This window comes from Urocitellus parryii, chromosome 5, assembly GCF_045843805.1.
Source record: "Urocitellus parryii isolate mUroPar1 chromosome 5, mUroPar1.hap1, whole genome shotgun sequence".
In the NCBI taxonomy this organism is placed as follows: Eukaryota; Metazoa; Chordata; class Mammalia; order Rodentia; family Sciuridae; genus Urocitellus; species Urocitellus parryii.
This window is the reverse complement of record NC_135535.1, coordinates 148,813,509-148,826,555: the sequence shown is the minus strand read 5'-3', so window position 1 is coordinate 148,826,555 and position 13,047 is coordinate 148,813,509. Positions and strand designations below refer to the sequence as shown.

Below are 13,047 nucleotides of genomic sequence, written 5' to 3'. Positions count from 1 at the left end.
TTATAGAGGGATACATTTTTTATCAATGATTAGAAATACTTAAGAAGAAAAGTTTTCTGGACCTCCTGTATAGTGTCATGGCTTGTTTATTTTTGACTTGCTTCCTGAGGTTCAAAGGCCTCCTAGAATTAAACCAGTTGAAATGTTCCTGGCATCTCTGGAAAGAGGATGTAGAGAAGAAAGTCGTGGGCCACACTGCTGCTGAAACTGCCACTGCCAAAAGATTGAGAGCTGAGCAGTTAGGGAGAATATGCAGCAGCATTTTTCTTCCATCTCTTTTCATGGAGGAATAAAACTGGAAGAATTTCAGCAAGTCCCAGTTCTGCCTATTCACCTAGACAGAAGCCTTACCACTTCTTTTGCTTTCTCTCTCTCCTCCCTGGAGAAGTCATTTCTTCCTTTAGTTCCATCTAATGGATTCATTTTTCCCTCTAGAGCTCACACTCTCCTAACCCCAGAAGGGTTGTGTGTGGGTAGCAGGACGTGTCTGCAGGTGTCAGAAGTGAGCCTCAACTCCCCAGTTCCCTGCTTTTCAAACATCTACCCCAGAGTCGGAGGCTGCTTCCTGTCCCCCAGTTCACTAAAACAGTAATGAATTTGTTTGTGCAGGCAGCAAAATCACATGTCAGGGTGATAAATAATGTATGAAACTAATTCCTTAATTCCAAAGACATCGAGGCTAAGACTACCATTGTATCCATTCAGATGAAAACTTGGGTCTCCCTATGGGAGAGGAGAATGGACCTTGAAATATATTCTTCATTAAAATGGCTAGACCTGAGGCCCTCTTGGCCTGTAGTTTTTTTTTTTTCAGGGCTATTAAAACTGATCAGAGAAAGTTGCTATCACATAATAACATTCAAAACAGTTGGGGCACAAGTTTTTCTTGTTTCATTCCCAATGATCTCAGTCTCCACTTTATCTGATCTTTGTTTCTTTCCATGGAGCAAGGGGTTAACATATGGCATTCACCATCTATCTGCAAGGAACCACCAGGTTTTTTTTTTTTGGCATTTTAATTGCAACTGCTAGTGCTCAAAGTATAAAACTAGAATTTTCCTGTTAATAGCATGTTCCAAAGCTCTCAATAAAACTTAATTTGGGTTATGATCAGAAAACACAGTAAACTTAAAATAGTTCTTTGGTTGTAAGAAATTGCTAAGTGGCTTAATTATTATTATTATTTTTGGATATAGGTATTGAACTGAGTGGTGCTTAACTGCTGAGCCACATCTTGCTAAGATGTTTAGGACCTCACTAAATTGCAGAGGCTGATTTTGAATTTGGAGTCTTCCTGCTTCAGCCTCACTAGTTGCTAGGATTATAGGCATGTGCCACTGCTCCCAGCCTGTCTTTTAAAGTGTGTATTTTGTGTGTGTATGCATACACACCCTTGTTAGTATTATTGCTAGAATTGATGTGCTCCTACAGATTAAAAAAGAAAAATATATATATATGCAGTAATAATGAAGACTCAGAGGTATTCTGTGCTGACTTCTTTGACATAAAATGTGAGAAAAAAGCAGGTAGAAGGGAAAAACAAAGGTAGAAGGAAAATAAAAACAATTAGGTAAAGCTGGGGCAAAGGGTTGCTTTATTTTTCAGAAGTGGGAGGCTTTGCTATTTCTGTGGGAAAGGTGAATCTCATCTGTTGAATATTTGGCCCCACTGTAGATGAACTTTAGCCATCACTAGAAACACTTCAAATATTTTTAAAACTTTGTATTTATACATGGCGCAATATTTTGTGTTTCTTTTCCAAAGTAATTAATCATCAGCCCAGTCAGTTCATTACCTTATAATAATAATTTTGTATAATTAATTTATGTCTTGTAACTGCTTTCACCTTCTTTTCCCCTTTATTCATAAGCTAGGTAAGCCCCTAGGTGAGAAGACCTTTCTTTTTCCAGAATACTCAAACTTTGCTCTTTGGGTGCTTTGAGTAGATGGGAAGCCAGGTGTTATCTGGAACCTGGCTATAGAGGGCCTGTATCTAGCCTTCAGTGTTGAGATACTGACAAGGAACCAAAATAAAAGCAGTTTTCTGAAAGGAAGTAGCTATGTTTTCTTCTCACCAAAGTGATATGTGGCTTTTAATTCAGACCAACCTCAGTGATGATAAGTAAAAGCAAAACAGGATACTTATAATTTTCATTGAAAGTATCAGAGAACTAACAATAACAAGATGGTGAAGAGCTATTGTCCTGAGATCTGGAGGAGACTCTGGCCTCAGGGCTGCTAACCCAGGGCATTTGCAGTTCACTCAGAAACAGCTGAAAGGTGTTTGTGATGATTACATGGAACTGGGGCTACAGAAGTAAAAGATTGTAGCAGCCAAAGTTGGGGTCACCCTCCCACTTGAAGCTTGAGTCATGAAGAGTTGCATCCTCAGTGAAAGAGTGAACTATTTTCTATGAACTGTGTGAATCAGAGACATAAAACTTCGATTCTGGATTAAGGCAGACAGAGACTTAAAGTGCCTGGCTGAGGAAAACAGAATATTGTGGAACAAAATAATACCATCCTAGGTTATAAGTTTGTTCTATAGATAAATTTTGAAACATAGTATCCAGTTCACATCAAAGAGATGAAGCTCAAGATTCCATGAACAAATGAACGTAAATAACAGAAGAGAAATGAACTTCACAGATACTTCAGATATCAGAATTATCAGGCCTCAACTACAAAGCAACTATGCTTACTACAATTAAAGAAATAAAAGCCATGCTTACAGTCTCTGGCAGAAATCCAGAAAAAATATCACTTGTATTGCGGACATTGAAAAAAGTAAGTGAAAACTTAAGAATAATGATGTCACAATCCATTTGAAATTTAGGTGATATGGACAAATTTTTGAAAAAAGCATAACTTTATATAGCTACCGGGGAAGAAGAAAGTAGAAGAAATGGAATCACCGATTACAAGCTAGCGTTTGTAGAAAATGAATTCCAGACTCAAATGGCTGCATTGAGAGTTGTACCAGAAGTTCAAGGATAAAAAATTCCAATCTTGCATGCACTCTAAAGGAAAAAAAGAAAAAGACTAACATATATCCTTAATGCTCAAATTTAACAAGTATAGTTCAAGAAAGGCAAATTATAGTTTGATGTCAATCATGAGAAAAAAAAATCCTAATTAAAAGTAAAATGAAGCCAGTGTTATATTAAAAAGGATGTACCGTGAATGTGTTGGATGTATACTAAGAGGACACAGTTAGTTTAACAGGGGAAAAATTTGTAAATGTAATTACCCATGTTCACAGAATTATAAGAAAAAAAAAATCATGTCGATAAATGGAGAAAAAGAATTAGATAAAAAAATTAATAATTCCTGATAAAATCCTGTAGGAAGAATAGAAGAAAACTTAACTCTGATAGAGCCTACAAAAGCCTCCCCAAACATCATGTTTAATTATGCATTAACAATTTTCCCGTTGAAATGAAGAATGAACAGGATGCTTGCTACATTTATTGTTGTAGATTGCCAGCCAGTATAGAAAGGTAAGAAAAAAGATTGGAGGATTGAAAGGAGGAACTATGATTACTACTTATATTAATTGTGTAAGTGGAAAGTCTCAATCTACAGGTAAGTAATTAGAATTGTGGATTTTTTCCCCACATGAGAAGAATGTATTTCTATGTACCGGCAAATGTTAAATATGAAAATAAAAAGATACTATTGAGTGCCACAGGGAAATATAGAACATGGTAAAGAACGTGAGGGTAGTTGAAATTTTAAATTGTTTACTCATAGAGGTAATACAGGAATAGTTCTTGGAGAAAAGGAAACTGGCCATGTGGGTTTTATTTATAGCCAGAGGGAATAAGAAAGTACTTCAGGTGAGCTGGTACCTGCCATGTAGGAAGAGCAGCAGAGAAGCTAGTGAGGTTAGAGTGGGGTTCTGGGGAGAGAGGAATATGAAATGTGATTGGGAGGGAAATGGGCCTGGGGATTGGGTAGCTAGTACTCAGGATACATACACCTTGGGAGCCACTGTCAGGACTTGGCTTTCTTTTGCCATGGAAACCACCACAGGGTATTGAACAGTGAAATAATCTTATGTGACTCTTCACATGATTGCTGTGCTTACTGTGTCATGAGAAGATTATGGAATTGGGGCCAAGGTGGGAGCAAGGAGACCCATTGGACGTCTACTCTGTATTATGGGATGAGACATGGAGAGGACTCTTGCAGGATGGTAGCGGTGAAAATGGTAACCCTGACCTTCTGGGTGTGTTTGGAGGGAAGAGCCCAGAGGCTTGTGGATAGTGTGGGGAAGTGGGAATAGTGGGATAGTGTAGATAGTGTGGGGAAAAATAGAGGGGATGAAGAAAGACTTGGAGGTTTGGGCATCAATGATGGGAAGAGTAAGGAGTTACCACCATTTAAGCTTAGGAAAGACAGCAAATAGAGTAGGTTAGAGTGGAAAAGTCAGAAGTTCAGTTGAGATGTCTGGACTTAAAATGGAGAAAACAAATAAGCAGTTGGACAGAAGCTCTGATTATCAGCAGAGAAGTCTAGTCTAGGGATAGAAATTTGGAAGTGTTGCCTCTTACTAATTTCCATGGGAATTAATGCTGTCACGGAGGGGAGAGGGTATGCATAAAGAAGAGGACCAAAGACCTATCATAGGTTATCCCATTAGAAGAATGCAAGGACAAGTCACAGAATGGGAGATGACATTTGCAACATATATAACCAACACATAACTACATACCAGTAAGACAAGCAGACAACCCAGTGGAAAGTGACCAAAGACTCGAACAGACTTCAGTGGATGGCCAAAAGGCCAGTAAACAAATTTCATAACCACATTACTAATCAAGAAAATGAATTGAACTGCAGGAAGATGCTAACGAATTTGCATGCTCTGCTGGTAGAGAAGGGACATTATTGGAACCACTCTCAAATTAAGACAGAAATACTCATTCTTTATGACCCAGCAATTCTGCTCCCGAGTGTGTCTACTGTGTGCAGATGGGCACCAGATGTGAAGATGTTTTTTTTTTTTTTTACCATTGATCATCATAACCCCAAACTAGAAATGACCCCAAGACCTATCATCAGTAAAGAGGATGAATTGTGATATGCCCATTCTGTCAGATAATATAAAGCAATAAAAATACAGACTAAAGTTCAACAGATCACAAGTTCACTTAGCAGAAGTCAGACAAAAGAAAACAAAACCAAGCAAAAGGAATATCCAGGAATAATTACATAGAGGTAAAAAACGTTTTATGAAACAAAACTGCAGGGAAGTGAATGGCATAAAAATCAGGATGTTGATAACCATTTTGGAGGAGCTGTGGTCAGGAACCGACATGCTGGGCTTCAGATAAGCTGTCAGTCATATTGATTTGGAAGACAGTCACTTGAGAGAACTATATAGTACTGCTTGCTATTCTGTATTCAGCAGCCTCTTTAACAAAAGTTAAACCTGATGTAATTTAACTTGTATATCATAATGATCATATTAGTTTGTTATTCTGTCAGCTTCTTGTACTTATCCAGTTGTTTTGCTCATTGTAAGACTTAATCTAGGGCAGACAGTCCACTTATCATTTAGGTAGTATTTGCATACATATGGCATTTTCTAGATGCTCTGAGTCGAGTCGAGTAAGTCCTGGCTTCTGTCCTTTGTGGAGCCTGCAGTCCTATAAGGGTGACCGTGAGTGTGCCCAGGCATTCAAGGCAGCAGCACACACTAGGAGTCAAGGCCAAAGTTTAAAGCCACAGACTTCAGTTTGAATCCCGAATTTACCAGCTATATGTAAGACTTCAGGCAGGCCATCTTACCTCTCTAAAGTGTGGTTTTGTTCTGTGCACAATGCAGATAATAATACTATCTGTTGTAGTATTATGGTGATTAAGCACATCCATGTATATGCAATGCTGGAGATGTGATAAGAACCAGAAGAGTGAGCTGCTTTTAGAAGGAAGTGATAAAAAAGACATGAGAAGTGCCAGGAAATAGACATTAAAATGCATACGAACAGCAGTGTGCTTGTCACGGCTGAAGGAGGGGCGTGCACGTTATGCTGAGGGCATGTGGGAAGGCACTGTGGAAGTCTTTTGAGCCATCCCCCAGTTTCAGTAATCTGGAGGGAGGGAGTCAGGCCCCACAGGCAGATGCACCTCATGAACAGGAACATGGGGTGGAACAAGTGTTGCAATTTCTGTAAGAGTGGGCCCATGTGACTAGCAGGTGGTCAGACTTCCAGACCCCTGGACCAGCATGGTCTCTTCATAAGGATTTGGCCACTATGCTGAGTTTTATTATATTCTTTTAAGAAAAAAGTCTTTGGAAAAAGAAGCAGACTTTGCCTTTAACTGCTGTTGTAACCATTCCCTTGCTTACATCCACGCATTCCTTGTTGGCTTGATGCCTGAACGCTGAAGGCATTTATGTTTGCCAACCTTGGACTGTCACTTGGACTGAGCCTGACAACAGGGTTTGTGGAAAGACTTGAATGATCTTGGACTTAATCTGTACTAGTCGGGAGCACTGAAGGGCTTGGGGCAGGGCACTGAAGTGCTAGGACTTGTCTGCTGGGATGATCTAAGTGGATCTGGGAAGAGGAGGTTTTGGTGTAGCCTCATGCAGAGGAATAAAAGGCTTGAACTAGACTGGCTCATGAGCAGAGAAAGAAGAGGAGTGTGTTCCACAGTTGTTATGGAGGCTGACAGTGTGATTTGATAACTGAAGAGACGTGAGGTGTTGAGCAAGAATGACGGCACCAGTAGCAGGGTGGAGGAGGTGGGAATGGAAGTGGGCTCAAGAGACACTTAGCAGTGATTCACCAAATTTGTGGTGGGAGTCAGTTTCTTCTTGGGCTGCTTGCTAGAACAGATGAAAAGTTGGTTCTTAAGAGATGCTTGATGTTCTGAGAGGTATTTTTGAACATTTTTTCCAAGCTTTTGTTAATAACTTAATAGTTTTTTGACAATCCAATGACTTAATGCAGTTATCATCCTGTGGAAGCTTTTACTTGATCCTCTTCAGGTGGTTCTAGTGTTTAGTATTTGTTAGGAAACCAAGAATGTTGGTCGTGGGACAGAAAGTATTACACAGAAGTATGAGTGTCAGCTAGTTAAAACAGAGGTAGGGGCATCTTGGGTTTATACTCAAGTTGCTTTGAGAAACTCAGTTGTGAGAGTGACAGCCTGAGGCTTGCCTTGCTTAATAAGGGCAGGATTGATGACCAGCCCAGACCACTAGACTTTCACTTTGCCCAGCTGGGGCCTTGGCTGACTTCCATTGCATGTTGGATGCGAAGGCCAGCTTAACAGCCAACCTGTGTATGCTCCTGTGGAGACTGGAAGGCGTTTCTCCTAGGTGAGTGATTTTAGTATTTCTACCTGCTGGAGAGAATTTTGCTGAAAATATAGTTATTTGGTACACAGTTCTTGAATCTCTTATATAAGATGCCTGGTTCATTGAAGTGGTTCCAGAAAATCTGCTTGAGATCAAATTAATGCCACACTTGAATTTTTTAAGGGTCTGGATGTTTGCTTTGGGACTCTTCTCTGTTGTCAGTGGATAAAATAAGAAAATGCTCAAGTTTTAGTCCTTAAAATTTTAAAAGAGTCCTGATATATAGTTGTATCTTTACTTATGACTTCCTTAGTTAGGTGAATATTTTTTCACACTGAACCCCAAGGAACAAACCTTTATTTCTAAAGCCCTGTTTCCATTGAAAATGTTACCCACCAGGAGAAAATCTGTTATACCACGATTCCAGTTCCACAGGGGTTTTATTTTTTTGTTCATGGTAACAGCATATTGCACTGCCAAGGACCATAAAATTATTCCATACTTTTTGAGAATGACTATATAAAAAATGTATTTATAAAAAGTTCTGATTTTGAAAAAACCTTTTATTCTGCCTGAGCATTTAGCTTTAGAAATATATAAATCAGATAAATGAGTTTTATTTCAAATATATCAACCTAATTTGCTTGATTACTTCTTACTTGAATTGTTTTTGGTGTGGTTCAGAAAATCTGACCTTATTGGAAGATTTAAAATTGCTCATATAGTAGTAGGTTAGGACCTTTGATTAGAAATTTTAAACCATCCCTTTAATTATTTGCCCATATTGAAGATGAGCAATAGAGAAAATGGGAGTCTGTTTCTGATAGCTAGTCTTGGGTTTCCCTGCACCAGATTTCCCTGGAGGGTTTTTGTGTTTATGATGTCGTGAGGTATAGCCAGCTTTAGAATAGGCAGGTGGATTCAGAGTGTTGGATGGAGTCCTCCTGGGGCCACATGGGGCAGGTTGTTTTCTGAAATGTTTGGGACCAGCAATATTTTGAATTCTAGATTTTTTTCTGATTTTGGAATATTTGTGTATACCTAGTGAGATATCTTGGAGATGGGACCCATGTCTAAACATGAATCCCATGTCAGTTTCCATATATACCTGACACCCACATAACCTGAAGTCCGTGTACCTGTGTTTTTACTGTGACCCATCACATGAGGTCAGCTGTGACACTTTCCACTTGGCATTATGTTAGCACTCAAATAGTTTCAGATTTTGGAACATTTTGGATCTTCACATTAAGAATGCGCAGTGTGTATCTGTTTAAAACAGAAATTCCCAAATTTTTCTCACACAAATTATATGAGGCTAACACAGTGGTTATTAGTTCCTCAGAGTCGCTGCTCCCATGTCTGCCCCTCCCCCTTTTTTGTCTTATAATTTTGGGGGTTTGAAAGTATGTCTATATTTCTCCTTGTTTTTTCTTTTATTGATGATTTCGTTGTTGCAAGGAAGAACTGTATTTTCTTTTCCTTGCTTTCTCTGTTCAGAAGCTCCATTCCCTGCTTCTAGACTGGTTGTCGCCCGGGAGATGGGGGACCAAAGCAGACAGCAGAGCTGTTCCTTTCAGCTCTCCTTTGGGGAAGATGAAAACTGAATCTTAAGCAAACAGTTAGGCCTCAGGTTGGCTTGATAGTCTCCAAATGGATTAGTGTAACCTGGGGACCTTTCTTGAGTCCTGGTAATGACAGCTTTGCTATCCAGTTTGCCTTTGGGGATAGCTCTTGAGAGAATGAACCTCCTAAAACTGAGAGCTTTTATGGCCTTTGTCCAGTCTTGAGCCCTAAAGGAAATACCTAACTAGATATTGATACGGTTTGAGCATCTGTGTAAATGAATATTTTCCTGAGGCCAATGAGAGCCTTAACTGTCCTCCCCTTAATGTCCTGTGACATGCGCTGTTGGTGCGCAAAAGATTTTTCAGTGTTAGATTACATCCTTGATTGTTGAGGCAGAAGCATAATTCTTTAAAAAGAAGAAAAGGAGGAGCTTCTTGCAAATGAAATGGAAGCAATTGAAAACTTTGGATGGAAGAAACACAGCTACTGTATTTAAAAACACCTTTTTGCCAATGGTCTTAAGATTCAAGTTCATCATTTCTTTAAAACTAGTACATATCATTTAAGCTTGGTATGCATGAACTCTTTTTGGGCATGGATAATATCTTAACTATAGATTTTTATCTCCCACTCTATAGTACCTGCTAAACAAGACATACAGCAAATGTCTATTGAATAAAAGTCTTTGATGAAGACTTTTTCCCCCTTATAATCCTTATTTATTCCACTGGGGTCTTTGTGTCTTCTATGTGGGACTCCTCTTGTTCTTCTTGTTTCATTCTTCTTAGGTCTTGTAATGACTGCTCAGTCTTGCAGAACCTGAGTTTTAACAAACTAGGTAAAAATAGACTTGTCGTTAGAAGCACCTCACATCTGTGTTCCCCTTTACCCCAGGGTTCCTGCAAAAAGTTGACACTTTTTTTTTTTTTGAGTTGCATGTCAAAAACAGTTGGAGAGAAAAAAACAGCATCTGTTTAGTCAACATTGCTAGAAGACTATAAATTTTAAGAGTTCTCTTTTTCCAACTCCCCCCCCCCCCCCGCCCGCGCACCCGCCTCCCCAACTGAGTATGTGCTTTCAGAGCAGTGGAAACGTGTCAAAAGTGGAGAAAGTTAGATGTGGCCATTTTGAGGTTGATCAGGCCCAGAGGATCTTTCTCAGTTGTCCTTGTATCCTGTGGAAAACAAGCTGTATACAGGTCAACAAACTGTATACAGAGATACAGCTTCCCCTGGGCAAGCAGGCACCAGGCACTGATGGGTGGCAGTCTGATGACAACCTCTTTGGCCCAGTGATACAGTGGGTGAGCACTGGCTTAGAATTCAGAGCTGCATGTGTGTTCCAGGCTCTGCCACTTGGCAGCTATATTGCCCTAGTCCAGTGACCTATTTTGTCTCATATAAAATGGAGGTGGTCATGCCTGTCTTAATGCATTAAAGAAACTGATGTCCAGTATCTTTGTCTGCCCAAAGAAATAGATTTGTACTTCATTATTTTTTAAACTTAATTCTCTCCTTGGTTCTGGAACATAGGGCCAACTCTGGCTATGCATCAACAAAACCCACAGTCAAGAGTGTTAGAAAGCTGGCGTGGCAGTGTGCACCTGTAATCCCAGCAGTTTGGGAGGCTGAGGCAGGAGGATTGTGAGTTCGGAGTCAGCCTCAGCAAAATCGAGGTGCTAAGCATCTCAGTGAGATCCTGTCTCTAAATAAAATATAAAATAGGGCTGTGGATGATGCTCAGTGGTCAAGTGCCCCTGAGTAAAATCCCCGTTACCAAAAAAAAAAGAATGTTAGAAATAATGTGTTATTAATGAGAACCCCAGGCAGTCCTGTCTTTTATTTCCTTTTGGTTTTGAAATTTGGAAAATTTTATAAAATCTATTCTAATCACACCATGGCCTTATCTTTTAATTGCATAAATAAGAGGTTTTCCCCCCTGTGGTTTTAGGAAGGTTGTGGGAGGTGTGATGTATGATTTCATTAGGCAAAGAAAATTAATAGTGCTGATTTTTGCCCAACTGTGCTCACTTGTACATGGAAATAGTACAAAAATTCTGAATAATTTATGAAGTATATTTTGTGATTGTGATATCTCTGATATCTCTTTTCTCTCTACAGACATGATGCAAATCTGAGTAAAATGCATTTCATTTAATAAAAACTGACATTGTGGAATTTCTGTTTTTGAAATTCGATTTTTTTTTAAGGTGATAATATAATGAAGACTTTTAATGTGATCAACTTTTGGAACCAGTGTTTGCTTGACTTTTGAGTTTCTTGATTCCCATGTCTGTGTTCTTTTTACTTTACAGTTGCAGCATGAGAAAGCTGAACTGGAACAGCATCTGGAACAGGAGCAGGAATTTCAGGTCAACAAACTGATGAAGAAAATTAAAAAGCTGGAGAATGATACCATTTCTAAGCAGCTTACATTAGAGCAGGTAAGCATGTGTAGCTGTCCCTGGACACTGCTTTCTCATGATTAGCTGATTCTTTTCAGCTTTAAGATGCCCTGCAGAGTATGAATGAAAAATATTATTTCAGCTTGTTCTTTCTACAGTGGAAAGAAACTTTTGTTTCTGAAGGAAGCATTTGCATAGTCTCTGCTCATTCTCTTCACATATCCCCTCACCCCTCACTCAACCACAGTTAGTTCAGTTTCAGGAGATATGTGGTGATACTCTGATTTATAGCAGGAAATGTCAGGTTCCTTTTTGCAAAGCAAAAGGGGAAGAGTGATTATAACCACAGGATTGTTTCTGTGGAAGTCTGTAAGAACGTGTTACTACTGTGGACCTAAAGATTTCTTTCAAGCGTTATTCAGAATAAGCCATCAGCATTTATTTTTCTTCTTTGAATGATTAGCAACCTTAAATGATGCTGTCTTCTCCCAGCTAACTTTGTTGATACTAATGTGTAAAGTCTTAGACTTGGTAATTCATCCTGGGCCAGCCATCGAGTGGCATGATCTTGAGTTAACTTCACAAACTTCTCTGAACTCAGGTTCTCCATTTGCAAACACAGCAGGGTGGACTAACATCAAATGGCAAACTGGAAGATGCAAAAGGGGGAAAGCAATGGAGCACGATCATTTTGTCTCATGCGCTTGGCAGACTGTAGTCCAGACTAGTCCTTGTACTCCTGTATCACACAGAGTTGTGGGCAGACATCATCACTCCAGTCGAGTTGGTTGTTGGACTAAATAAAGTCCCTGATATCACTGTCCTCCTGTCCTCCAGTGACTTTTCCCAATCTAGTGTCCTGAAATTACATTTTCCCTAGATATGTTTTCAGAGGCTGTCTGTTGTGTACAGTTACCTTGAATTTTGTCTTGTAAAATTCAGTGAATTGATTGAGATGTTCCAGCTTTCTATATTGTAGATCCTGATTGCTGCTATGACAATTTGGCTAAGCCTTATGCATAAAAAATTGTTTGATTTGTCCCAAGTTCCGGATCTTGACTTTGTACCTGAGCTTGTGCAGACTGGTTCATCAGGCCCTCTTGGGACTGTTCTAGTTTTACATTCTATCTGAGAGTGAAACCTTGACAGGAATGGGAGGTTTGAAGGCACATTGGGGTTTATTTTAAACTAGTATTGACTTGTTTTCTGTGTTATTCTTGTATCTGCCTGTATCAAAGAGGAAATGTTACTGGGTTTTTGAGGACTGCAGGAGGCTGTAAAAATTTCTTCATCCCTTTCATGTAAAAAGGAAAGAGGGACCTGGGCATAATGGCACACACCTGCTATCCCAGCTACATAGGAGGCTGTGGCAGGAGGATCAGTAGCTTGAGGCCAACCTGAGCAACTTAGTGAGATACTATCTCAAAATAAAAATAAATAAAAAGGACTGGGATATATCTTGCCTGGCATGCAGAGGACTCTAGGTTTAATCCTTAGTATCGCTACCACCACCAAAAAAGTGGGGGTATTGAGTTTTCATGGGTTGGCTATTGTATATTTATATCCAGAATAACTTAGTATCTATTCTTACCATTAAGCTTTCAAATTTAAATGAGTCATATGAGTTTAGAAAATCTCCTCTGCCTAAATAAATAGCTCCTGTTCTGTCCAAGCAAAGCTCTAGTCCCTGACATACCAAGTACTTGTTATTGGTACATAGTAAATATTGTTATTTGTGGCTCACCTGGTGGCCAAGTGA

General features: G+C 39.4%; 1 protein-coding gene across 1 annotated transcript in view; it reads left to right on the top strand.

Moving 5' to 3' along the window:
• LOC113186317 (coiled-coil domain-containing protein 6) overlaps nt 1-13,047 on the top strand; it is a 116,384-nt gene that overhangs the window by 54,788 nt on the left and 48,549 nt on the right. The window contains exon 3 of the mRNA XM_026393723.2: nt 11,199-11,327. Coding sequence (XP_026249508.2) covers nt 11,199-11,327 — 129 coding nt within the window. The remainder of the gene's footprint in view (nt 1-11,198; nt 11,328-13,047) is intronic.